General features: G+C 41.0%; 1 protein-coding gene across 6 annotated transcripts in view; it reads right to left on the bottom strand.

Moving 5' to 3' along the window:
- The window catches only part of USP13 (ubiquitin specific peptidase 13), a 134404-nt gene that overhangs the window by 84971 nt on the left and 21926 nt on the right, over positions 1 to 27507 (bottom strand). For 2 of the 6 annotated variants that reach the window (XM_004038064.5, XM_063704406.1), the window contains exons 2-4: positions 20760 to 20885; positions 12441 to 12501; positions 1615 to 1736 (exon numbers count right to left, since the gene is read on the bottom strand). The exons of 1 other annotated variant lie outside the window; for it this stretch is intronic. In XM_004038064.5, coding sequence (XP_004038112.4) covers positions 1615 to 1736; positions 12441 to 12501; positions 20760 to 20885 — 309 coding nt within the window. Of the gene's footprint in view, positions 1 to 1564; positions 1737 to 12440; positions 12502 to 20759; positions 20886 to 21174; positions 21256 to 27507 lie in introns of those variants that run through there. 3 more of the 6 variants (XM_055381815.2, XM_055381813.2, XM_055381817.2) reach the window with 3 other exon arrangements.

Here is a 27507-nt window from a genome sequence, read left to right as displayed (position 1 = left end):
TGGAGAAAGCAAAGGTAATTTAATTCCGTATGCCCTACTGAACACTGTGCACTTAGTACTAAAAGAAGAGGCACAATAAATAAATATACACAAAATTCTGATTTCTGTGATCTTAGATATAAAGTAGATTGGGGCAAAAGAGAATGAATGGTGGAAACCGAGTCCCTAGTGACATGGAAACCCCAAGCACAAATGTCCCCTCTTGGCAGGGACAAGTGAGCAGATGGCTACAGAGAGAGTCATGCAACGTCCAGAAGACTCTGGGACCTAAAGAGCTGGCTTTGGTTCTGGCATGGTTTGAGGAGGGAAAAAATGAACAGGCATGTCTAAACTCAACCCACCCTGGCCCCACTGCCATCTGTGGCCAGGCTCTGGGAAGGCAAGGTGTGCACAGAATAGAAAGAGGAAAAGAAATGGGAGACCAGGCCAGGCGCGGTGGCTCACGCCTATAATCCCAGCACTTTGGGAGGCCGAGGCAGGTGGATCACGAGGTCAGGAGATCGAGACCATCCTGGCTAACACGGTGAAACCCCATCTGCACTAAAAATACAAAAGATTCTCCAGGCGTGGTGGCGGGCGCCTGGAGTCCCAGCTACTCGGGAGGCTGAGGCAGGAGAATGGCATGAACCCGGGAGGTGGAGCTTGCAGTGAGCCAAGATCGCGCCACGGCACTCCAGACTGGGCAACAGAGCGAGACTCCGTCTCAAAAAAGAAAAAAAAACAAAGAAAAAGAAATGGGAGACCAAAACAAAAAAAAGGAAAGAGGACAAAGTGGTACAGGCAATACAAGAAATGAGCAAAGAGCAGGAAAAACAGGGTCCCCACAGGAACTCTGCGCCCACTTCCAGCACGCGAGAATCGAAGGAAAACAAAACCTGGCTTCCCTCTATCACTACCAGCAGATCCAGCTTCAAGTCATTCAAGAAAATTAAGGTCCGTCCACAAAACTGGATTAGAAAGAAAGGAAAAGGAAGAAAAGAGAAGGGAAGAGGAAGGGGGAAGCTCACAGCTAAAAATATCTAAAACCTAGAAAGTAGTCTTAGTTCACATAGGGAGGAAAACTGAAAAGAAGGTTCACTTAATCCCAGAGCTCCTGCAGACCTGTAGTTTGTAAATGCTTTGTTCTTTTTGTAACTGCGTCGCTATTGTTTCAGCAGTGGAGCACTTCTATTTTTTTCCAAACAAAATGTTACATGGAAGGCCAACATAATAAACATGATAAAAAGACTGTTATCCTTCTGATCAGAAAAGAGTCCCTCTCCAGCAGTCCCTGTAGATCTGGGGTGCAGAGTTTGAAAATCTAAGGAACAGATTGTGATTTAGGAGGCAAGAAGCCAGCCCAACCTGGAAGAGACCAGCTAATGAGCAACAAAGCCCTAACAGCACTTGAAGTAAGAGACAGCAAAAGGCCCAGCACTACTGAAATGTAAGCCAGCAAGACTCCTGTCACAGAAGAGAAGAGGTATGTGCGTGTTCATGCTCATTTTCATCCTCTTCTCTCATTCAACCCGCTTTTCCCACCCCACACCACCCCCGCACACACACATCGCACACGCACACACACCTGACACAGAGTCATGCGCATCTAGCTAGCAGCCGTGCACACTCACTGACCAGGGCTGGTAACTCCTCAATATTTGGTAGTGCTATTTCATAGTGATCTGGGAATATAACAAGTTTGGCTTCATCTTCATATTCATAATCGTCGCTATTTAAATCGTCATCAGTATCTAGATCTGAGGAGAAAACAAAAACAAAGAACAAGAAGTGAGGAAAATAATATCCCACACTATGGCAGCACTCACTGGAAAAGCCAGAAATCCAAGGTGATGATGAAATACCAAGGGTGTGACATTTACAGCTTTCTCCTCTGACAGGGCGGTCCATCTGTCCTCAACCACCAATAGCAGGCCTTTCCATCAAGTTATGAATACTTATGTATCAGTGACTGATGTATGAAGACTGAGCCATTTCATAAAGCTTTACAGTTAAAATAGACAAATGTGCAAGATACTCAATTCTCAGAAGGAATTTCTCAGAAAGAAAATTTCTTAGAAACTCTTAAAAAGGCAAGGATTGGTAATTACGATGTGTCAGGTACCTGGTTCCTGATTTCACAACAAGAGGCTGGAATGGTTGTTTGGTTTCTTGGGGGTTTTTTTGCAACATCATAATACGGAAGTATGGTTTTAGAGTTGACAAACTTAGGTTCAAGACTAGCTCCAAAACTTAATGTTACTTTGGGCAAGTCATAAACTCTCTAAGCCTTAGTTTTCTCGTTTATAGCATGAAGATAATAGCGTGTATCTCACATAGTTTATACAGGAGATAAACGAGAACAAGAGGCTTGGCATATAATAGGTAGTCAATAAATGTTAGCTATTATTTAAAAACAAAATCTCCCTCTTGCTCTCTCCCTCTCCCTCTCTTAAAGTATTGAGTTATTGCCTAGTAGACCCGAGGTGGAAGCCCTATAATGTGAGTAGTCATATTGTCCTCGGCTGTGGAGAATTCTCAGTAAGGAAGATGAGCTCCTCTAGCCTGTTATCTATCAAGTCGTCCCCTCTTTGCTTGGTTCATCTCTAGTAAAGCTTAAACGAAGGCTCAGGGAAATGTCTTGTGACAATATTTATATGGACATTTCAGCATCACTTTCACAGGGATGCCAGCATCCCAGATCATGTTTGTATATTTATGCTTGGAACTGTGGTGACAAAGAGCTAGCTATTCCACTCACATGCACACAAACCTACACATGAACAGGCACATGAACACACACAGAAACATAAGCTCTATAGACAGAAGAAAGTTATTTTACTCAATGAAGCAGCCACCTGAGAACCAAAGGATCTAGATTCTGTTATTACCTTGTATGTTTTCAATCAAAAACCTAGTATATGTTTGTGTACAGCTCTGCTCTTAAATTCCCAAAGGTAGGGCAGTTTGTAGTAAAAATAAATAAATAAATAAATAAATAAATAAATAAAATAAATAAATACATACATACATACATAAATAAGATACAGCTAAAATGCAATCTAAGCTTTTTTTTTTTTTGAGGCAGGGTGTCACTCTGTTGCCCAGACTTGAGTCCACTGGTGTGATCATAGCTTACTACAACATCAAACTCCCAAGGTCCAGCTATCCTCCCACCTCACCCTCCTGAGAAGCTAGGACTGTCAGGCTTGGCTAATTTTTTTTATCTTTTGTAAAAACAGGGTCTCACTATGTGGCTCAGGCCAGTCTCAAATACCTTGCCTCAAGCAATCTCCCCACCTCAGCATCTCAAAATGCTGGGATTAAACGCGTGAATCACCACGCCTGGTCTCAATGTTTTAATAAAAGATTCTAAATTGTAAGAGTCAGAAATACTAAAATAAAGAACCAAACCAAACATTACTAGGTAGCAATAGAAGTGAGGTTCATTTGACAAAATGTAATATTAAAGAAGTTTAATTAGTAAGTAAAGGCATTAATTTAAAGGATATAATTCAAAGAAAGATTCTATATATTATAAAAATGTGAATGCTTCAATATTTATATTTTTTTAAGTTGGAATCTAAATGTTTAATTAAAAAAGGTATTCAACCCGGCCAGGCATGGTGGCTCACACCTATAATCCAGCACTTTGGGAGGCCGAGGCAGGTGGATCACGAGGTCAGGAGTTCAAGACCAGCCTGGCCAAGAGGGTGAAACCCTATCTCTACTCAAAATACAAAAATTAGCCGGGTGTGGTGGCACGCACCTGTAATCCCAGCTACTCAGGAGGATGAGGCAGGGAATTGCTTAAACCCAGGAGGAGGAGGTTGCAGTGAGCCGAGATTGCACCACTGCACTCTAGCCTGAGCAACAGAGCAAGACTCCATCTCAGAAAAAAAAAAAAAAGTATTCAACCCAATAGAATATTATTTAAATCATAGTTATTTAGACTATGTAGGAACAGAAAATGTTTATGCTATGTTAATGCTAAAAACACAAAATTCATCTTCACTGTAAAGACTTTATATTATGCTCATAGACAAAAATGAGAAAGAAACCTAAACAAATGGAAATAATGAGTGAGTGAACTTTATTCTTAAATTTTTCTTTATTATAATATTGTATATATAACAATTTTAAGTAACCAGGGCATAAATCTTGTGTTTTTGTGTGCGGATTCAGCTCATACAAGATATTATCTGTCTCCTTTCCACAGAAAACATGCTCATTTAAAGTTAATTCAAATCTTACCTGGCATAAATAAAATACAAGAAAAAAAAAACCCACTCTGGCATTTACTAGCTATGTAACCCTAGAAAATTTGTTTCTAAGTTCATTTTTCTTGTAAGCCATAGATATTATCTACCCCACAAGACTGTTAAGTGGATTAAACAAGATAAAGTTTTAAGGCACCCTAGTACAGGATCTGGTAGGTACTAGGGGACTCCACAAACAATAGCCGCCATCACCATCATCATCATCACCTTCTCCCTATTCCTGACAACTAACACAACCAAAAGTGCCTTCCCTTCCCTTTGGCTGCAAGACACCATGTGGGGATCTTCTGTGAAATCTGAGTATTCAGAAGTTATCACCTTCAAATTCTTCTAGACTGTAAGCTCAGAGAGCCGGAAATGAGTCTTACCTCCTACGTTCCTAGCCCCTGTACTGTGCCCAGCACACACCACACACCCTGTAAATGTCTGTGAATGGGGACTTCAGGAAGTCAACAACATCAACATGCTAAAAACAACAGCAAAACAAGAATATCAAAAGAGTTGCGTTGTATTTTAATTGGCGACTCACATGTTTAAGAGGAAGCAAGACTGCTGTCATGCAGAAAAGCAGAACTTTGTTGTGCTTCTTTACACTTAGTTTAAGTTTACTTTTACTTTTAATTCAATGGAATGGAAGAGGGGCATGATCTTTCCCAAAAAACTTAATCCAAATTAGGGAAAAGTCCATCAGAGGTAACCTACATTCTGATTTTAGGGGACAAATCTGAGGTTCCTCTTGAACACATATGACCCCACAGCCCTAAGTATAACCTAAAATTTCCACATCTCTAAATCATGTCTCATCACCCCAAAAATATTTAGTTGAAGAAGCTACAGAGTAATCATACCCTAGGGACCCCCAACTTCTCCCCAGCTGCTACCTTCTATTGTGGCTATTAAGTGGCAATACCCAAGAAAGCCTTCTCTAAGTTTAAATATAAATAAATAAATACAAACTCTGCTTCGATGATCCTCCCAGATCCCTGGGAGAAGTGGCTAGGACTACCCATTTCCCCAAGATGCCTAAGCTATGAAGGAGGACAGTGAAGGAATGAATGGGTCCCTACACAAAGCCAGGGCTTTGATTCCCAGGTCAGTGTTCTCTCACCCTGACCATATTAACTTTAATTGTTGGAGGTAAGCGATCTGTCCAAGGGCTGCAAAATCTAACCAACTATTTACCTTCAAAAGAACATATTATTTTACCCACTTCAGAAAGAAATAGCAAAATGTAGTTTATTAGAACCTTCTGGTTATCAGAGGCGCAGATGAACTTTCTGAACAGGCCCATTAGCGAAACTTTGCACAAATTTTCTGTTTTCAATCTATTCCTTAACAAGTTTAAACACCTGGTCTAAGCCAAAAAAAAGTGGAATTTAAGTTTTCTGAGGTGAAGTGGTGGCTCCTTGGAAGTTCCACTTTCAGACACAGAGAACTGAACTCCTTTACACCTATTTGTGAAAACTAGGACAGACTCCATAAAGATGTAAATATTTAACACTGTTTTTTATGACGTATCAAACATATGGTATTTTTTAAATTAAATGCATTACCAGTTATTTACATATCTATGCATATTTGTAGCTTTATTGTAAAATATATATATATGGAATTAGGGCAGAATCACATTATGAGCCATAGGGTATTTCTTGAAGGATCCAGAACTCCCTTACCTCCTCGCTTCTCTACTATCTCTTTCATATCAGCTTATACCCCAAACTCACCAACTTTCATATTTTTCCAAGTTATCTTTCTACAACACAACCTAATAGTGTCCCTTTCTGGCTGAACTCTCCCAGTTCACAGCACCCCTAAGCATCCCAGCAATTTTTTTCACAGCAACCCTAAGCCAAAAGAAATGCCTGGCCAGGTGCAGTGGCTCACGCCTGTAATCCCAGCACTTTAGGAGGCCAAGGTGGGCAGATCACGAGGTCAGGAGTTCGAGGTCAGGTTTTGCCAACATGGCGAAACCCCGTCTCTACTAAAAATACAAAAAAATTAGCCAGGTGTGGTGGCCGGCGCCTGTAATCCCAGCTACTCGGGAGGCTGATGCAGGAGAATCGCTTGAACCCAGGAGGCGGAGGTTGCGGTGAGCCAAGATCATGCCATTGCACTCCAGCCTGGGCAACAAGAGCAAGACTCCATCTCAAAAAAAAAAAAAAAAATACCTAATGGCTCTGTTTATTTAGTAGTTAGATCAAAAAAACTTGGTAAGTATTTATGTTCTAACAACTAATTAACCATTAGCAAAAAATACGTATAAGTTGAAAGAAAAAATATTTTACTCTGAAATAGCCCCAGTCCTTCACTAATGGGATGTGTGCAGCTGTTGGGCAATGCACAACTTCCCTGAATCGGATCAGCCACTGCCACCCTTATTTCCTGTTTCACATTGATTTTCACATGGTGCTTGACTTTTACCACAGAAACCACTAAAAAAAACTCCAGCTTTACAAAGATATGAAGTTATTGGAAGGAATACAGGGTAACCTAATAGTAAAACTACACTGTGTTTAGTTCATGCAATGTTTGAGCACCAATATGTTCCCTCAGAGACTTAAAATATCCCTCAGTGCCCTGGTGAGCTCACTGTAGCACTCCAGGGTGCCTCAGAACACAATTTGGGAGCCGAAGGGTTAATGGCTCCCTACGGACTACAGAAAAAAGAAATCTAAAAGCATTACTTATGTATAGACAATCGCTGAGAGAATACACAATATATACAAAGATGTACACACAGAAAATTTGTCTCTGGAGGCAGTAACCAAGTGGCTAGGATACAGGGAAGGGAGGGGAAAAAAAACTTAATTTTCACTGAGGAGCCCTTTATAACTTCTCAATTTTAAGCTTTACCCATGAGGTACATATTGAAAAAAAATTTTAATCCTAAATGTTTTAAAAGTATAGAATTTAAATGATTTTTCAATTACCAATAATTGTCGTTGCTAGTTAAAAAAAAAAATAGCAGCAAAAGCTAGTACTGAGGTCATTTCACTTGAAGGAACATCAAAGTAATATAGAGGGAAAGTGATTTGACCACTGAGGGGCAGGGTGCTGCTCAGGACACCAGGAAGCCTTTTGGCACCAGCCAGTGGCCTCAGCTTCCCTTGTAAAGTCAATTGCAGGTTGTAACCCAATGATTCAATGGTTTCAATGTCACTGTTGAGCTGATGGAAAAGGAATTATTCACAAAGTCATCAAATGAATGGGAATAAAACACCTCCACCCAAGATAAAGCATTGGCCACCTACATCTGCTTCATGAAGCGGAAGAAGGAGCATCATAATTTCATTTCAGTACCAGTGAAATAGTACTTCCTAGCCAAAAAATAACAGAGAAACTGCAAGAGAGCTCTGAGTTATCTTCCTCTCCATGAGGAAACAATCCCAGCATCCCTTTGAGGGAAAGAGTCTGTGGCAGAGGCTACTAGCTGCCTCCCAATACCCACTGTCCCCTTCTTCCTAATAAGAGACCCCAACTTTACTCAGTGGAGCCCGTTGGTTGGCTTTATTTTCCAGTCTCCTGTGCAGCTAGATGTGGCCACGTGACCAAGTTCTGCCAGAGAGGCGTAAACTGATTGGGGGCTCTGTGAGAAGGCTGACAAAGGCAAGGTGACTCTGCTGGGAGGTTAGACTATTTTGTCCTTCCTCTTTCTCCTCTTTTCTTTGTTTCTTTTTTTTTTTTGAGATGGAGTTTCACTCTTGTTGCCCAGGCTGGAGTGCAATGGTGCGATCTCAGCTCACTGCAACCTCCGCCTCCCAGGTTCAAGCAATTCTCCTGCCTCAGCCTCACAAATAGCTGGGATTACAGTCATGTGCCACCATGCCCAGCTAATTTTTTGTATTTTTAGTAGAGACAGGGTTTCACCACGTTGGCCAGGCTGCCGAACTCCTGACCTCAGGTGATCCACCCACCTCGGCCTCCCAAAGTGCTGGGATTACAGGCGTGAGCCACTGCGTCCGGCCTCCCCTTTCCTCTTTCATGCTTTCCAGAATCAGGATGTGATGGTTGGAGTTCCAGTAGCCATTTTGGACTGTAAGGTGACCATGAGGTTGGAAATCATGGGCCAGGATGGAGGGTGAAGCAGGAATATGGGAAGAGCCTAGATCCCTGGTGAACATGAGGCCATCACATCACCGCACTTACTGTTTCCCAACATCCTCTACATGACAGCAAAATAAGCATCTATCTTGTTTAAAGTTACCAGAATCGGCCGGGCACAGTGGCTCACATCTGTAATCCCAGCATTCTGGGAGGCCAAGGCAGGCAGATCACTTGAGCCCCGGAGTTTGAGACCAGCCTGGGCAACATGGCAGAACCCTGTCTTCACAGAAAAATACAAAAATTAGCCAGGCATGGTGGCGCATGCCTGTGGTCCCAGCTACTTGGGACGCTGAGGTGGGAGGTTCACTTGAGCCCTACAGGAGGCCGAGTCTACAGTGACCATGATTATGCCACTGCACTCCAGCCCGAGTGACACAGTGAGATGCTGTCTCAAAAATAAATAGGCCAGGTGTGGTGGTTCACGCCTGTAATCCCAGCACTTTGGGAGGCCAAGGTGGGCAGACCACCTGAGGTCAGGAGTTCGAGACCAGCCTGACCAACATGGTGAAACCTCGTCTCTACAAAAAAAAAAAAATACAAAAATTAGCTGGGCGTGGTGGTGGGCACCTGTAATCCCAGCTACTCGGGAGGCTGAGGCAGGAGAATTGCTTGAACTCGGAGGGCGGATGTTGCAGTGAGCCGACATCGCACCACTACACACCAACCTGGGTGACAGAGCAAGACTCCGGCTCAAATAAATAAATAAATAAATAAACAAAGTTACTAGTGTTTTAAATTTACCGTTACATAAACCAGATGTAACCCTAATACACAGCCCATCACTGAAATTAATTTATAGGTCACATTAACTCAGGGCTGGGACCAATGTGACAAGAGAAAAGTGCCTGTTCCTAGGAGATGAGAAGCACCAGTTGAGGGGGCTTTAAATCAGAACTTGCAAAAAATGAATTCCTGTAAAAAATAACTTCCTGGCCAGGCACAGCAGCTCACACATGTAATCCCAGCACTTTGGGAGACTGAGGTCAGAAGATTGCTTGAGCGTAGAAGTTCAAGACCAGCCTGGGCAACACAGTGAGACCCCATCACTTTAAAAAAATTTTTTTAATTAACCATGTGTGGTGGTGTGTGCCTGTAGTCCCAGCTACTTGGGAGGCTGAGGCATGAGGATCACTTGAGCCTGGCAGGGTGAGGCTGCAGGGAGCTATGATTGTGGCACTGCACTCCAGCCTGGGCAACAGAATGAGTTCCTGTCTCAAAAACAGAAAAAGAAAGAACTCCTACTGGGATGACGGAGGTAAATTTGTAAAGAACCTGGATATAAAACAATAGGGAGAAACGGAATGTGGGGCTAATGGCATTCATTTTTAAATTAATATAGTCATAGAACACTTTTTGGGGGCTGTGAATTCTATATGCACCTTGTGGTTTTCTAAGATATGAAATCTTGCCTGAATACAGAGAATAACCTGTAGAAAAAGCCTCACTGAAACAAAATGGTAGGTAGTCCCCTACGGAAGAATGGAAGGAAGGGGTCCACACAGTTTGAAGCACAAAACCTCAGTGCTAACTTTCAAATTAATTTCTAGAACAGTTTCCTGACAATATCCTCTACAACCAAAATAATCACTAGAAAAAAATCAAACCTCCAGGTCTTACAAAAAGAAGACACAAAAATTAAAGGCCAAAGTCAGTTAACTTCTTCATTCAACCAAAGAAAATAATAAAAATTAACAATGGTAAGTCAAAATGTTTAGTTAGTTCTGCCTTCAAGAAGAACCTGCTGACGTTACTTAATTCAAACGAAATCATATGATCTATATTAGTGCAAAGGTGCTGGAAGACTAATAACCAAAGCATCAGAAGATATTCAATAATTTCAGCGTTGGGGTTCATGCTAGCTTGGTTTGGGTTTAGTTGGTTAAACTGGGTTGTGGTCCAAAGACAGGTTGAGAAGTAAGGAAGATTGACCAAGGTAGAAGAACCAACTGCAGATAAGCCTCGTACAGAAAAGCATGAGCTGAGAAGCAGGAGAAGACAGCAAGGTTGGATCCAGCACAGAGTAACTGAGAATCAAACCAGGAAAGAAACTCAGCTCCACAACAGTTTTCAATGGCTTCACTTTTCAAATAATTCATGTGTCTTTTCATCACAGTAACATGTTTGTTACAGAAAAAGTTTAAATATAGAGAAGCAAAAAGATGAAAATCAGAATCACTTCCATTCTATTACCGGGAAAGAGCTACTATTAACAGTTTGGAGTATTCTTCCAGACTCTTCTGATCTCCCAGTTATATATGTACACATGTGTATGTGTGTGTAGAAGTGTGTGCACACACACAGATATACATTCATACATGCATGCATACATGCATATACATGTCTATATCTGTATATACATATGTATATGTATGTATAGAATTTTTTTACAAAAATGAAATCATACTATGGAAACGATTTTGCAAATCCTTTCAAACAATAATCTGAGGCATTTAGGCACATAAACTTGTTTGGTCAAATATTATCAAACCACTTTTTCGCTTGAGAAAACCCTATCAGAAGCTTAATATGACCATAATTATATGATATAGAAATCAGTAGTCATTTGCATAAACAAAACTGGCCCTTCTAATAAGGGAAATTTTCCAATCACCATTAGTCAAACACCAGAGCCATCATTATTGCAGGCAAGGTCCAGTGATGCTAAAATTAGTGAGCAAAACTTTGAGGAGAAACAAAATATTTAGCACAGTCTCAAAGTATCACTCTGAAAATATTTCTTAATTACACTATAACTTTACAGTGAAGAAACCCGGCAGACACTACCTTAACAATGATCAAGTTCAGCATGACCAGTATGACAACATGTTAACATCATGTACCCCTGATACCATGCACTAAGAAGGGCACACTATCTCTGTAGGATTCTTTCCAAAAATGCATACGTACATACTTCACATTTTTCATGAGAAAACATCAGATAAAGCCAAACTGAGGTCTAGTCTACAAAATAACTGACCAGCACTCTTCAAAAGTGTCACAATTATTAAAGACAAAGAAAAACTGAAGAATGATCAGAGTCTGGAAAGGATTAAAGAAACATGACAACTAAATACAATGCGGAACCCTGGATCATATCTTGTAACAAAGAAAGGACATGAGTGGGAGAAAAATTATGAAATCTGAATGAAGTCTGTAGTTTGGCTAATTTTAGAAAGAAAAAGAAAAAAATTGACTTCTTTTTTTTTTTTTCTGAGAGACAGGATCCCCGCTCTGTCACCCAGGCTGGAGTGCAGTGGCAATCATAGCTCACTACAGCCTCAACTTCCTGGGCTCAAGTGATCCCCCTGCCTCAGCCTCCCAAGTCACTGAGACTACAGACACACACCACTACACCCAGCTAATTTTTTAATTTTTTGGTAATGACAGGGCCTTTTTATGTTACCCAGGCTGATCTCAAACTCCTAGGTTCAAGCAATCCTCCTGCCTCAGCCTCCCAACGTGCTGGGAATACAGGCGTGAGTCACTGCAAGAGCCAGCTATTGAAAACCGGCAAAAAATTGGCCAGGTGCAGTGGTTCACGCCTGAAATCCCAGCCAAGGCAGTTGGATCGCTTGAGCTCAGGAGTTCCAGACCAGCCTGGGCAACATGGTGAAACTCCATCTCTACAAAAAGTACAAAAAATTAGCCAGTCGTGGTGGTGTGTGCCTGTGGTCTCAGCTACTTGGGAGGCTGAGGTTGGAGAATGGCTTGAGCCTGGGAGGCGCAGGTTGTAGTGAGCCAAGATGGCGCCACTGCATTCCAGCCTGGGCAAGAGAGCCAGACCCTGTCTCAAAAAATAAAAATAAAGCAAGCAATAAACAGAACTGAAGCAGAATTATAATTACTCTCAAGTCACTGTAAGTATAATTGCTTCAAAGCACTAAACCCAACTAAGAGGGCTAAAAGCACACTTCACTGGTAGGTAAACGCAAAGTGGAGGCGGGCCTTAAATCTGTGCCTCTCATCCTTAAATTGTACAGCAATAAACAACCTATTACTCTAAATCAAAGATGCACATGAGTATGCATACATACACACACACAAACACAAAATCTGAGCATGCTACTGATAACTATTTACCTAAAAAAATCTTGGAATTCCTCCTTTTTGGTAACGCTCCACCAGACGCCCCTCTTACCTTCTGAAAAGAAAACAAAAGATCATTAAAATGCAGCCTATAAAATAAACATCTTTGTGGGGGAAAAGCACATCTCAGAGGTTCCTAGTTTTTACAGAAGGCCAAGAAGAAATATTCCATCTAGATTAGCAATTCCAGGATAAACAGGGAACTGACTCAGGTTAATGCAGGTAGGTGAAGGGCAATGCAATCCACCTGCTTATTTTTATTAAGTTATAAAGAAAGCGCTTCTGGAAAGAGAAATGGAAACCAGGGATGAAGGTGAAGTCGATACTTAAATTTCAAATCAGCACCTGCTCCCAAGAGGGCAGGAGTCCAGGCCTGACATTGAAAAACTCAGGAAAGAAGATGGGGCTCCAGAAGGTGAGGATCTTATTCTCCTGCTTACCCAGTGGGTCTCTAGTGCTTGGCCCTGGGCATGCCTAACAACTATTGTTGAAAGGCTTAATAAATATCAATAGTCATTGATAGTCTGGTCATATGAAATCTCAATCTAACCTCCCTAAACATTTTTGGAGCACCAACAAGTGGCTATGTTTGCCATCGTAAGCATCGTGTATTTTCTTTTTTTTTTTTTTTGTCTTTTGTTTTTGAGATGGAGTCTCACACAGTCGCCCAGGCTGGAGTGCAGTGGCGCAGTCTCGGCTCACAGCAACCTCCGCCTCCCGGGTTCAAGCGATTCTCCTGCCTCAACCTCCCGAGTAGCTGAGATTACAAGCGGCTGCCACCACACCCGGCTAATTTTTAATATTTTTAGTAGAGACGGGGTTTCACTGTGTTGGTCAGGCTGGTCTTGAACTCCTGACCTCGTGATCCGCCCACCTCGGCCTCCCAAAGTGCTGGGATTACAGGTGTGAGCCACTGCACCCCACCCAGCATCGTGTATTTTCTACCTATGATGGAAGCCATCAGCAGTAATGAAATAAAATGCCCATCAAGTGGTAATACAAAAGAGGCCATTCACCTGATGCTCACACAAAACATTTTACTCTCAAATCAAGTATAATGCCAAAACCATATTTCCACAGTGTATGTTTTTTCAGTTACTAGAAAAAAGCATGTTTCCAGCAGACCACCATGTGTGGGTTTAACGCCGCATCATTCCAAGCAGCCACAGGTGTCGAGACCTTGCTGCGCATTTTCTGCTTCTCAGTTTGTCCTCTCATGAGTCCTAAGTCTGCTTTCTCACATTTTAATAGTTGACTTTGAAGGCTGACTCATCCTTGTGATTCTCACATTAAGTTTTTACAGCTTCTACTACAGGTTTACAGTTCACATCTTAGGAATCTGCATTACAGAACACTTTCTCAAAAATCTGTCCCTCCAAATACTGATGCTAAATGCACATCTCCTCTCTTAGAGTCGCTCCTCTATTATCTCAGAGCCTCTTTCTTCCCCCTTTCCACTTACCTGCTTCAAAAAGGGATGAAATAAAACCTATTGCAAAGCACCTTTAACAATCCTGGAGGTCCCCTGAAATCTCTCTACAGAATTGTATGGTGTCCTTTTAATTATTTTAGTCTTACTGCCTCCTCCCTTCCTGCATGATGCCGGAAGGATAACAAGGAGGGGTTGCATGAAAACTTGCTAGAACACGAGCCTGTCCCAGACTGTGAGATTCACATCTTAGACTTGCAAAAAAGTAGAACTTCCTTCTAAAGACCATCACCTCTGCATCAGTCAACAACCAAAATCAACAAGGTTTGAGAAAATAAAACTCCTCCATCAGCAAATATGATTGTGCCCATGTGTCAGATTCTATGCTGGAGCTCAGACTGCCAACTGAATGAAGACATGTTCCATCTTTTAAGGAGCTAGCCAGCATAGTAGGGGAGCATATATGTAAACAAATGGTACCACAGATTCTGATGAGTGCTAAGAAAGATTCAAAAAAGGCACAATCATATCGTAAGGAGGAAATGAGCAGTTCATCTGAGGAAAAGGGTGTGGGCAGGGCTGGTAAGAGCAGCAGCAATCCTGGCATATAGCAGCTACTGAGTAAATATTTGTTGGATAGATGGATGGATGGATGGATGGATGGATGGATGGATGGATGGATGGATGGATGGATGGATGGATTGATGAATGGATGGATGGATGGATATACGGATGGATGGATGGATATATGGATGGATGGATGGATGGATGGATGGATGGATGGATGGATGGATGGACGGACGGACGGACGGATGGATGGATGGATGGATGTCCTGATTACAGGGAGTAAAACAGGTAAGAGGGGAGTGGGGATAGAAGTAAGACATCCTAGACAGAGAAAACAGCATACACAAAAGCATAAAATCACAGTGTGCTCCAGAAGGAAGAAGTGATTTGCTATGTCTGGAGCACAAACTTGGTGAAATAAGAGTGAGGGTTAGAAAGGCTGCAGGCTCCAGATCATGAGTACCTTATAATTACATGCAAAAGAGTTTGGACTTCATCCTGTAGAAGGGGGAGAACATCAGAGATTTAAGTGCCAGTGTGCCATAGATATGTGCATTTGGAAAGATGGCTCTGGGAGCAGTGTGCAGACTGCGTGGGATTGAAGGCAGCAAGTTTGAGGGAAGGAAGGTTAGTCAGGAAGCAACAGCACTAGTCCTTTTTTTTTTTTTTTTTTTTTTTTTGAGACAGTTTCACTCTTGTTGCCCAGGCTGGAGTGCAATGGCACGATCTTGGCTTACCGCAACCTCAGCCTCCCAGGTCCAAGCGATTCTCCTGCGCCAGCCTCCTGAGTAGCTGGGACTACAGGCATGCGCCACCACGCCCAACTGATTTTGTATTTTTAGTAGAGACAGGGTTTCTCCATGTTGGTCAGGCTGGTCTCGAACTCTCGACCTCAGGTGATCCACCCACCTCAGCCTCCCAAAATGTTGGGATTATAGGTGTGAGCCACCGCACCTGGCCAGCACTAGTCCTTTTAAGGATAATGAGCACTCAGACAAGAACAGCAGGAATGAAGAAGACAGGGTGGACCTCAGAGCTATTTGGGAAGCCCAGGTAACAAGATCACCAGTAAGACACAGAGGGAAAGCAGATCAAAGAATATCTAGGTCTCCAGAATTGAAGAGGAAGGAAATTTTTTAGCAAGAGAATACTGTGTCCAGTCTGGGCACACCAACCTTGAAGTACCTATGAAATGCTGGAGTAGAAAAATCCAGATCAGAATAAGATGATCAGATCTTCACCTCCAGAGAGATATTAATTTGAATGTCATCAGCTTAGAGAAAGTGGTTAAACAAAAATATGGATAACCCTGATGAAGAAAAGTATCCTTCTGAGGAAGAAGACAGGATGGCCAAATGGCATCCTAGGAAATGCCGATAACTAAGAGGTAAACAAAGGAAGAGATGTTGGTGAAAGAAACTGAGAAAGGATAAGCGGAAGCCAAGAAAGAATGGTGTCAAAGGATACAGGAGAGGAACAGTTCCAAAGGAAAACAAGCTCAAACATGCAAATACTCAAAAAGTCAAGTAACATTAGAACTAAAACATATCCACCAAGTGTGACACCTAAGAGGTGACTGACAACCTGGCCAGTGTTAGTGGATTAACAAGATCAGACTGCAATGTTGAGTCTTAGTGGCAGATGTAGTACAGACCAGATCAGAAAAGTTTTTAAAGAAGCTTTTAATAAAAGAATGCAATGACTGAAGAAGGACACAAATTAGAAAGATGGTTGTGTGGTGTTGGTTTTGTTTTTCTAAGAGACAGAGTCTCACTCTGTTGCTCAGGTGTACAGTGGCCTGATAATAGCTCACTCTGTAACCTGAAATTCCTGGGCTCAAGTATTCCTCCTGCCTCAGCCTCCCAAGTAGCTGAGACTAAGGCATGCGCCACCATTCCAGGCTAATTATTTTATTTTTTGTCAAGACGGAGTCTCACTATGTTGCCCAGGGTGGTCTCAAACTCCTGTCCTCAAGCCAGGCTCCCACCTTGACCTCCCAAAGCACTGGGATGACAGGTGTGAGTCACTGAGTGAGCTTCCAGGACACAAGGAATAAGTTAAGTGAGTTCCTGTCCAGGGATTCCCTTTCTTCCTGCAAAGTACAAGTCAAGATAATTTTATGAGTATGATGAGGATACCAAGGAATGTATAGAAAAGGCTTAAGGAAAGCATCCAAAGGTTAGAATGGCCACTCACGGGAGTGGGACAGGATACAGACTAGAAGGTGTGCTGGGCAGGGAGAAGGCGCAATGGAAGAGGAAAGGCCCAAAATGTGACACGCTCAAATCCATCATAGTGTGGGGTTTCCAGCAGTCTGTGCATGGAAGTAGACAGTGACATCAATGGAGCAACTGTTTGGAGTTCTGGAGGACAGTTAAGGAGGCAAGACAGGAGAATAAAAGTCAGTTCAGGGTGCTGTGGATTACAGAATGTTGAAAAAATTGAATCATGAGAAGTAGGCTAAACAAGTCACGGGCCTGAAGGTCTTCAGGACCTACAACAAATGATCAAAATAGGAATAAATGAGTGAAAGAGCAAAAACGAGTAGAAATTTTGGTCAGAGAGTGAAACATTTAACTTGAAATTCCAGAGGCAGAGCTAACTGTACAAGTTTACCAGCATTCCACAGTTCTGCTGCTAACTTTGTGACCCTGAGCAAGTTACTAAGTCTCTGCGCCTCTGCTTCTTTCTTTCTTTTTTTTTTTTTAGTTTTCTAAAATTTCATCATTTTATATTAAGTCACAAAACAGACTTCACAAGAATTATTAGGTACCACCTAACAGAATTAGTGAGTGGAAATCATTCAGTAGCAAGTCAAAATTATTTTGAACCTAATCATTGAGTTTATGCCTTATCTGACTTTCTGGCCTTTCTTCATTCTCGTCCTCCTGCTCTCCCCCTCTTCTTTGTTAGGAACTTAAACAGAGACTGTATTAGGAAGGCTAAGGTGAGAAATTAGAGAAACTTCAAATCAGCACTGACCATTGAGAAGATCCAAAATCGCGCACAAACTATTAGAACTAAAGTAAAAGTTGAACAGCATTGCTAAATATAAAATCAACATTTATTAATTAACAATATTTCCAAATACCATCAATAACCACTTAATGTGTAAAAAATAAAGGATGGCAGTAATGGTAAAAAAAAAAAAAAAATTATAGGGTACTAAAAAAAATCTAACAAAATATGAGTTCCTTTATAAAAAATTACAAAAATTATTGAATGACAAAAAGGAAATGTGAAAAAAGAGGTATGCTATGTTAAATACTTAATAAATATTTATGAAGCACCTACTATATGCTAGGCACTGTTAAGTGCTAAGGACACAGCAGTGGACAAAACTAAAGAAAGTCCCCGCCCTCACAGAGCTTACACAAGGATGTGGATTATAGGTTAATCTATAAATTCAATGTGATTGTCATCAAAATCCCAATAGGATTTTTTAAGCTAGATGAACTAATTCCATAACCCATATAGAAAAATAAATGGCTAGAAATACCCAGGAAAATTCTGGAAAAAAAAATAAATATGGCTTCAACCACAGCATCAGAAAAAAAAAGAAAGAAAAATAAATAAACATGGAAAAAGTGCTTGCACTAAAAGATATCAAGGCTTGCCATACCAATGCAGAGACAGACGAATAAGATCAACAGAACACAACTGAGAGAGTGAAGAGAGACCCAAATGTGAACAGCAAGTTAAAATATAAAAAGGGTAGCCAGGCACAGTGGCTCTCAGCTGTAATCCCAGCACTTTGGGAGGCTGAGGCCAGTGGATTGCTTAGGCTCAGGAGCACAAGACGGAGCACCATGGTCACCTGGGAAACATGGCAAAACCCCATCTCTACAAAAAATACAGAAATTAGCCAGATGTTGTGACCCATGCCTGCGGTCTCAGCTACTTGGGGGGCTGAGGTGGGAGGATCACTTGAGCCCAGGAGGTTGTGGCTACAATGAGCCGTGGTGGCGCCACTGCACTCCAGCCTGGGTGATAGAGTGAGACCATGTCTCAAAAAACAAACAAAATGTGTGTGTGTGTGTGTGTGTGTGTGTGTGTGTATAAAGGGTGATACTGCCAGGCGTGGTGGCTCATACCTGTAATCCCAGCACTTTGGGAGGCCGAAGGGGGCGGATCATGAGGTCGAGATATTGAGACCATCCTGGCCAACATGGTGAAACCCTGTCTCTACTAAAAATACAAAAGTTAGCCGGGCATGGTGGCGCGCACCTGTAGTCCCAGCTACTCAGGAGGTTGAGGCAGGAGAATCACTTGAACCCAGGAGGCCGAGGTTGCAGTGAGCCAAGATCGCGCCACTGCACTCCAGCCTGGTGACAGACAGAGACTCCGTCTCAAAAAATAAATAAATAAACGAAAAGGGTGATACTATAAATTACTGGGAAAGGTTGTACTGCTCTATGAATAGTGAAACAACTGGTTATCAATATGAAAAAATAGATTCCCATTCTTCATACAAATACAAAAATAAGTTATAGATGGATTAAAGACCTAAAATGTTAAAACACACACTTAAATAAAAATTTAAAAACAACTGTAAGAAATGTGATATAGTTTGGCTGTGTCCCCACTCAAATCTCCTCTGGAATTATAACTCCCACAATTCCCCCATGTCATGGGAGGAATCCGGTGGGAGGTGATTGAATTATGGGGGCGGGTCTTTCCTGCACTGTTCTCATGATAGTGAACGAGTCTCATGAGATCTGATGGTTTTAAAAATGGGAATTTCCCTGCACAAGCTCTCTCTTTGCCTGCTACCATCCACGTAAGATGTGACTTGCTCCTTTTTGCCTTCTACCATGATTGTGACACCTCCCCAGCCACATGGAACTGTAAGTCTGTTAAACCTCTTTCTTTTGTAAATTCCCCAGTCTTAAGTATGTCTTTATCAGCAACTGAAAACAGACTAGTATAAAATGTCTTTATGACCTTGAGGTAGGAAACAATTTCTTAGACAAGATACAAAAAGCACAACTCATACGACAAAAAGTTTAATAAATCTAACTAATTCAAAACTTACTACTTCTATTCTACAAAATAATTCATAAACAAAGTAAAACGACAAGCCACAGACTCAAAGGAAATTTAGTAAGGCACAGACTCAAAGGAAATCTAGTATGTAACAAACAAAGGTTTGGTATCCAGAATGTAAAAATAACTCATCACACTTATAAGAAAAAGATAAATCCATAAAGAAATAGGCCAAAAATATAAATAGGCAAATCCAACAAGAAAAAAAAAACAACAGAATAGAAAGTACAAAGAGATGTGCCAAATATTTAGATGCCACTTCACAATCCTTAGATTGGCAAAAACAGAACTCTGACCAAGGGTTGGTGAGGGTGTGGGAAAGCAAGAAATCATAATTATTGCAGATCAGAGTGTAAATAGGTACAATCACTCTGGGGAGAGACTTGGCACTATCTAGTAAAAACAAAGATAAGCATAACATGAGCCTGCACTACCACTTCTAGATCTATTTCCTGAAGAAATCTGGCACATGTACCCCCAGGTGAAGTGTATAAAAATGTTAATTGCTGCATTCTTTACAGTAGCAAAAAATAGAAACGATCTAAATGTTCATCAATACGAGAAGAAAATAAATTACAAGGTACTCATAAGATGAAAAACCAAACTATTGAAATGAATTAAATACATCCAGATGTATCTCGACATGGACAGATTCCAAAAGAAATGAAACATTTGGATGCCGAGGGGAAAAACTCTTCACAGAATTATAGGTAGGTGTATGATAGCATTTATCTACATCTTTAAAACATATAAAGTTATACTATATATTGTTCTTGAATATGCATTTGTTAATAAAATATAATGGCATGCATGACACAGAAAAAGTTCAAAGCAGTGGTTACTTCTGGCGAGGGAGAGGGACAAAAGGAACTTGAATTTTTAAGGAAGCTCTATTTCTTATACTAAAAAACAAAACAAAACAAATCTGAAGCAGGAACATTCAAATGGTTTTTTTTTTTATGATTTTTGGATCCATGGGTGTCTCTGTACTTTTCTGTATTTTTAAACCTAGTTTTGGTTTTTTTTTCCAATTAGTCAATCTATGTATTCTTAAAAACACCAATCAGAAGTTTAGAGGAAGAAAAATAAAACTGGTTACGATAAGGTTTGGGAGACTCTCTGGATTTTGCAAGCAGTGCTGTTTTTGTTTCTCATCGTCAAAGGGAATCGGAAGTTATGTGGGCATGGTCAAATTTCCACGTGAGAAAGCACACTGAGACAACGTTACAGGGAAGACATCAAGGCCAGTTCTCTGAAAGTGCCGCTCTCACCTCTCGCACATGTCTTTTCAGGTGCATGTATACACTCTGTCCAGTTTTTCGAAAATGTCTTTCAACATGTTCCCTTCCAAAGGCCAAAAATGTATTCATGCATACATAGAGTCCACCTTCAGAATTCTAGAAGAAAGAGAAAAAGTACATTAGCCGACGACACCTAGCCCAGTAGTCAGATGTAGAAAGAGGGAAAGGGAAGGAAGGCAAATGCTGAAGACAAGGCCTGGCAAAGGGCCACCGAGGCTCCTGCTGTGATACCCTACCTTGTTTTAACCCAAGTGACTCTCTCCTAGCAGACAGAGAGCCGGACAGACTCCATTTTAGTTTCTTCACTTGCAGCCCCCTTTCACCCCCCTCCGTTAAGGCGTAACTAGTGTAAACTGACTCAAAGCACGTCCAGGAATGTACCTACTGATAAGATATTGAGGCAAGCTGCACCGCCAGCTCCTGAGGACGCGCTCGGTGGATGGCACCCAAAACCCCTGCATTTATCTCTGTGATAGTTTAAGCCCCTGCACCTGGAACTGTTTATTTTTTGTAACTACATTTGTAACCAATTAATTTTTTAACTTTTTGCCAGTTCTGCTTCTGTAAAAATTGCTTCAGCTAAAATCCCCCCTCCCCTATTTAGACCACAGTATAGAAACAAAACTAGCCCCTTCCTCAGGGCCGAGAGAATTTTTAGCGTTAGCTGCCTCTCGGTCGCCAGCTAATAAAGGACTCTTTAATTTGTCTCAAAGTGTGGCGTTTCTCTGTAACTCGCTTGGTCACAACACTGTAGTCATCATCAATGACTATTCGGCAGCTCCACAGACACCCACAGCGGTGGCTTCACCCCAGCCCTGGCTCCAAATGCTCCTATGGACAGCCGAGCAATCGTTTCCCAAATGCTGGCTAGGTTCACAGTGAGGTTCTCACCTCAGAGGCTCTAGGAAATAAACATGCTTGTCTGACAATAGAGCAAAGGAAGAGAAAGATAGAAGAAAGTTGGCAAAATTTTCACTGTAATATTTTATCATCGTTCTTCCTCATTCATTGGTGAGGAATGCAAAGTTTTAGGTCCTTTTAGCAGGAAAGGGTTCTTCAAAGATATTATTCCCTTCCTTTGGTGACACATGATATTTGACAGTATTCATGAATAAACTATAACAATGTAGCGCCGGGCACGGTGACTCATGCCTGTAATCCCAGCACTTTGGGAGGCTGAGGCAGGCGGATCACGAGGTCAAGAGTTCAAGACCAGCCTGGCCAACATGGTGAAACCCCGTATCTACTAAGAATACAAAAATTAGCCAGGCGTGGTGGTGCGTGCCTGTAATCCCAGCTACTCGGTAGGCTGAGGCAAGAGAATCGCCTGAACCTGGGAGGCGGAGGTTGCAGTGAGCTGAGATAAGTGCCACTGCACTCCAGCCTGGGTGACAAAGCAAGACTTTGTCTTGGGGGAAAAAAATGTAATAAATACAGCTTTAATATCTCTAATCCAAAAGTCTGAAATGCTTCAATGAGCATTTTTGTTAAAGCATCATGTTGCTGTTCAAAAAGTTTCAGATTTTGGAGCATTTTGGATTTCCGATTTTCAGATTAGGGATGCTGAACTAGTAAATATAATGCAAATATTCCAAGATCCAAAAAATTTAAAAATCTGAAACACTTCTAGTACCAAGCATTTCAGATAAGGGATACTCAATCTGTAATAACAATAAGTACATAATAAAGGATGAAATCTTATAATGCATGTTATTGCATGTCTGATATGCTTCATGTATATTGTTCTCTTTCTTTCTTTCTTTTTGTTGTTGTTGTTGTTGTTGTTGTTGTTGTTGTTGTTTTCAACAGCGTCTCACTCTGTTCCCCAGGCTGGAGTGTAATGGCAGGATCCCGGCTCACTGCAGCCTCAATCTCCTTGGCTCAAGATCCTCCCACTTCAGCTTCCCAAGTAGCTGGGACTATAGGCACGTGCCACCATACCCAGCTAATTTTTGCATTTCTTGTAGAGATAGGGTTTTGCCATGTTGCCTAGGCTGGTCTCAAACTCCTGGGCTCAAGCAATCCGCCCACTTAAGCCTCCTAAAGTGTTGGGATTACAGGTGTGAGCCACCATGCCCATCTTATGTATATGTATATTATTTCTAATGCTAACCACTGCAAGTTGCTTATTGTTATTTCTACTTAACAGTATCAAAAAAAAAAAAAAAAAAACTAAGGATAGGTCACTTACCCAAGTTCACACAGCATGGAAGTGTTAGAGTTGAATCTATTTCTCCTTTTATCCCTCTATGCCACATTTCAAAGCACATAATATTATTTAGTTAAAGACATACTGCTACAATGAACAGTCAAGGATATGTCTGAATTTTAGATACTTGATTTTCTATCTTAATTTCATCTCTTGTGTTCTCTCACTTTGCTTAACATGCTTTTCTGTAAACTTGGGCTACAAAATTAGCCATCCTTTCCTCAAAGGAAGTGGATTTTCTTAAGCTATGGTTAGTCTCACCTGTCCAAATAATAAAAATAATAATAATAAAATAATGTAAAACTAACTTTTGAATGCCTGTCAAAATTGCCAATAAATACCTTACAAAATTCCTTACAGTGCATTTCAGTAGAGCACAAAGTACAATATCAAAACAAACATTGATGTTTATTACAAATATATTTAAAAATTGTTTAAAATTCCAATAATTTTGTTTAAAATTTGTTTAAATTCCAATAAAAATTGTTTAAAATTTGTTTGTTTAAAATTTATTTGTTTAAAATTTGTTTAAATTCCAATAAAATTTTTAAAATTCCAAAAAACTGTTTAAAATTCCAATAATTGTTTAAAACTCCAATAAAGATTGTTAACTTAAACAATTTTCTAATAATCAAATTCTCTAACATTGTATCTGGAATTTCTAAGTGAGGATATAAACAGTCCTCTCACAATGTGAACACTTAACAGCATTAACTCAAGCATGTGCCTCCTACTGTAGCATATACATTGCAATAAGCAAACTAAATAAATAAATAAATAAAAGGTACAAAGATCACAAAGAAAGAAGTAAAGTGGTCTCTATTTCCTAATGACAATACAGTCCATATTGAAAATTCTAAGGAATCTACACACACTAGTGAAAATAACAACTAGTAAGAGCAATAAGTGAATTTAGCAAGATCACAGGATACAAGTTAATAGACCAGAGTCAACTGCAATTTCGGACATTAGCAACAAACACTTGCAAATGAAATTTTTAAAGCTTGACTTCAAAACAGCATCCAATCCCAGCATTTTGGGAGGCTGAGGCAGGCAGATTGTTTGAGCCCAGGAGTTCAAGACCAGTCTGGGCAACATGGAGAAACCCTGTCTCTACAAAAAAATAATAATACAAAAATTTGCCAGCCTTTTGTCCCAGCTACTTAGGAGGCTGAGGTGGGAGGGTCACTTTAGCCCAGGGAGGTCAAGGTTGCAGTGAGCCATGATTGTGCCATCCAGCCTGGGTGACAGAAAGAGACCCTGTCTCAAAAAAAAAAAAAATAGCATCCAAAAAAGCTTATAATTATAATATAGCTTGTGCTTGTGGATAACTTTTCTACCTTTACATGAAATCATTTAAATAAAATTAGAAAAGTCCTTCAACTAGAGACAACACATTACATGCATTTAATCAACAGATTAGGTAAGTATTTTCAAGAGTTTTCTAAATAAACATGTTCTTTGGATAGATAGACCTCTTAAGAAAAACATACTGCATCACTATAATAGTCAATTATTCATTAAATCCATTGTGATTTTAAAAAAAAAGTTCCATTCTCTTCCAATAAAATGTAATTCAGTCAATGAATTCGAACCAGAAGATTTACTGGGGAAAATATGCGATTTGTAACAGAGGTCATGCTCTGTCACCAGCTAGCTCTCTGGCCTAAGGCAGGCTGCCATATAGGGCTCTGAGCTCCAGTGTTCTCCTCTATAAACATGGCCGTAGCAATAATTCCCACCACACAGAGTTGCATGAAATTTAAAGGGGGTGAAATATATCAAAGTGCTTTCTGTGCTATATGGCAATACATAAATGTTGTTTATTATACGTTATGGGCTAATTATTATTATCTCATTATCTGAATCATTTTATAATTGGGGAAAACAAGCAGGAGGAAGAATAAGTGAGTCTGACAGCCACATAGGCTGGGAGTAACAAATATTAATCTGTCAGAAAAAAACACTAGGCAACTAGTAGAAGAACCAAGAAATTAGCAATCAGAAGAACAAAAATGTTCAAGGACAGTATTTTTCTAAAGAAAAATATAGAAATACTCTATATCCAAGAGTTTATAGTTTCTTAAGTAATCATAGTCTTTGCTAATTTCATTGTCAAGAGTTTTTTACTTATTAGGGAATCTGATGGAAATTTATTTTATTTTATTTTATTTTATTTTATTTTCTCATTGAATTTTGTTCTTGTTGCCCAGGCTGGAATGCAATGGCGCGATCTTGGCTCAACGCAACCTCCACCTCCCGGGTTCAAGCAATTCTCCTGCCTCAGCCTCCCAAGTATCTGGGATTAGAGGCATGCGCCACGACACCCGGCTAATGTTGTATTTTCAGTAGAGACGGGGTTTCTCCATGTTAGCCAGGCTGGTCTGCAACTCCTGACCTTGTTATCCACCCACCTCGGCCTCCCAAAGTGCTGGGATTACAGCGTGAGCCACTGAACCCGGCCAGAAATTTAACATACCAGACATGAATTCGCAATTTCTGAAGCCGCTTGATAATGTCACGAAGTCCATACTCAAAGAGAAAAATTATTTGACACTCAGAGAGGAATGGCCACATAAGGAAGGATTTCATTATAACATCAACAGGTGGCCGGGCACAGTGGCTCACGCCTGTAATTCCAGCACTTTGGGAGGCCGAGGCAGGTGGATCATTTGAGGTCAGGAGTTCCAGACCAGCCTGACCAACATGGTAAAATCCAGTCTCTACTAAAAATACAAAACTTAGCTAGGCGTGGTGGCAGGTGCCTGTAATCCAGCTACTTGGGAGGCTGAGGCAGGAGAATCGCTTGAACCCAGGAGGCAGAGATTGCAGTGAGCCGAGATCATGCCACTGCACGCCAGCCTGGGCAATAGAGCGAGGAAAAAAAAAATCAACAGGCATGTTCCACTGGACACCAAGGCTGGCCACAGAGGTACTGTGTGCCCCTTTACATGGCCAGTGCTGACAGGGAGGCACTGCCCAATGCATTCACCAGTAGTTCTAAAAATTCAGGGAACATTAACACAGAAAACCCTTTCAAACCTGTCACATATAGAACAAACAAACACCCCAGTCTAATGATCCATGCTTTCTTCTCTCTTGCTCTATTAATACCTAAATATTGGTCCTATCATACACTGTCTTTCACATACAGAGTCAGCACCTGATGGCCTCTGCTCCCAACAGCTTCTTTCAATCCTGATAAAAAGTCTATGTGGATAACTGTCTCCCAATTTCCTTGTGACCAAAGCACAGAGAATGGTATACAGCCCACAATCAAGCTAAGCTTCTTGACTCACAGTTTCAAACCCTCAATCTCATCCTCTCATTAACCAGCCATCTTCTCACTAAGATCACCACCCAAGAAAGCATGGTAAAGCGCATGCCTCCATGTGGACAAAAGGGCAGCCAAGCAATCAGGCAGGTTCAAGATGACAGTGAAATGCAACTGGAAGAATCAAAGGACAGTGTATGAGTCCATTCTCACACTACTATAATGAAACACCCGAGACTGGGTAATTTATAAAGGAAAGAGGTTTAACTGACTCACAGTTCCGCATGGCTGGGAAGGCCTCAGGAAACAAAATCATGGCGGAAGGTGAAGGGAAAGAAAAGCACCTTCTTCACAGGGCGGCTGGAAGGAGAAGTGCTGAGCAAAGGGGGAAAAGCTCCTTATAAAACCATCAGATCTCATGAAAACTCACTCACTATCACGAGAACAGGATGGGGGTTACCAACCCCATGATTCAATTATCTCCCACCAGGTCCCTCCTACGACATGTGGGGATTATGGGAACTACAATTCAAGATAAAATTTGGGTGGGGACACAGCCAAACCATATCAGGCAGAATACAAAATAAAACTTTTTTTAAAGTAATGGTGGTAGAGAGCTCTATCAAATTAAAATAGATTACAGGCTGGGCACAGTGGCTCAAGCCTGTAATCCCAGCACTTTGGGAGACCAAGATGGGCAGATCACTTGAGGCCAGGAGTTCCAGACCAGCCTGGACAACATGGTGAAACCTCATTGCTACTAAAAAACACAAAAATTAGCCAGGCGTGGCGGCACACGCCTCTAGTCCCAGCTACTCAGGAGGCTGAGGCAGGAGAATTCCTTGAACCCGGGAGGCAGGGGTTGCAGTGAGCTGAGATCATGCCACTGCACTCCAGCCTGGGCAACAGAGCGAGACTCCATCTCAATAATAATAATAATAATAATAATAATAAAAATAAAATAGGTTACAGATAAAACTCATATAGCATTGGGTAAATTTTTTAAAAATATTAATGGTAGCATAAGAATGGAGGCCCCACAAATATATTCATTCTAAGACAACTGTTTAATATATGTCAAATCACAGGAAATACAAAAATGCAGAAAAGAATCACCAATAAAAGTTACTAGGAAAATTAACATCAGTATAGAAGAAAATTAACCTAGATCTACAACTTATACGAAACATGGTAATAAAGTCCAAATAGATCCAAGAAATAAGCAATTACAAAAC

This window comes from Gorilla gorilla, chromosome 2 (genome assembly GCF_029281585.2).
Source record: "Gorilla gorilla gorilla isolate KB3781 chromosome 2, NHGRI_mGorGor1-v2.1_pri, whole genome shotgun sequence".
Taxonomy (NCBI): Eukaryota; Metazoa; Chordata; class Mammalia; order Primates; family Hominidae; genus Gorilla; species Gorilla gorilla.
Note: the sequence above shows the minus strand (reverse complement) of the source record. Positions and strands in the feature narration are given on the sequence as shown.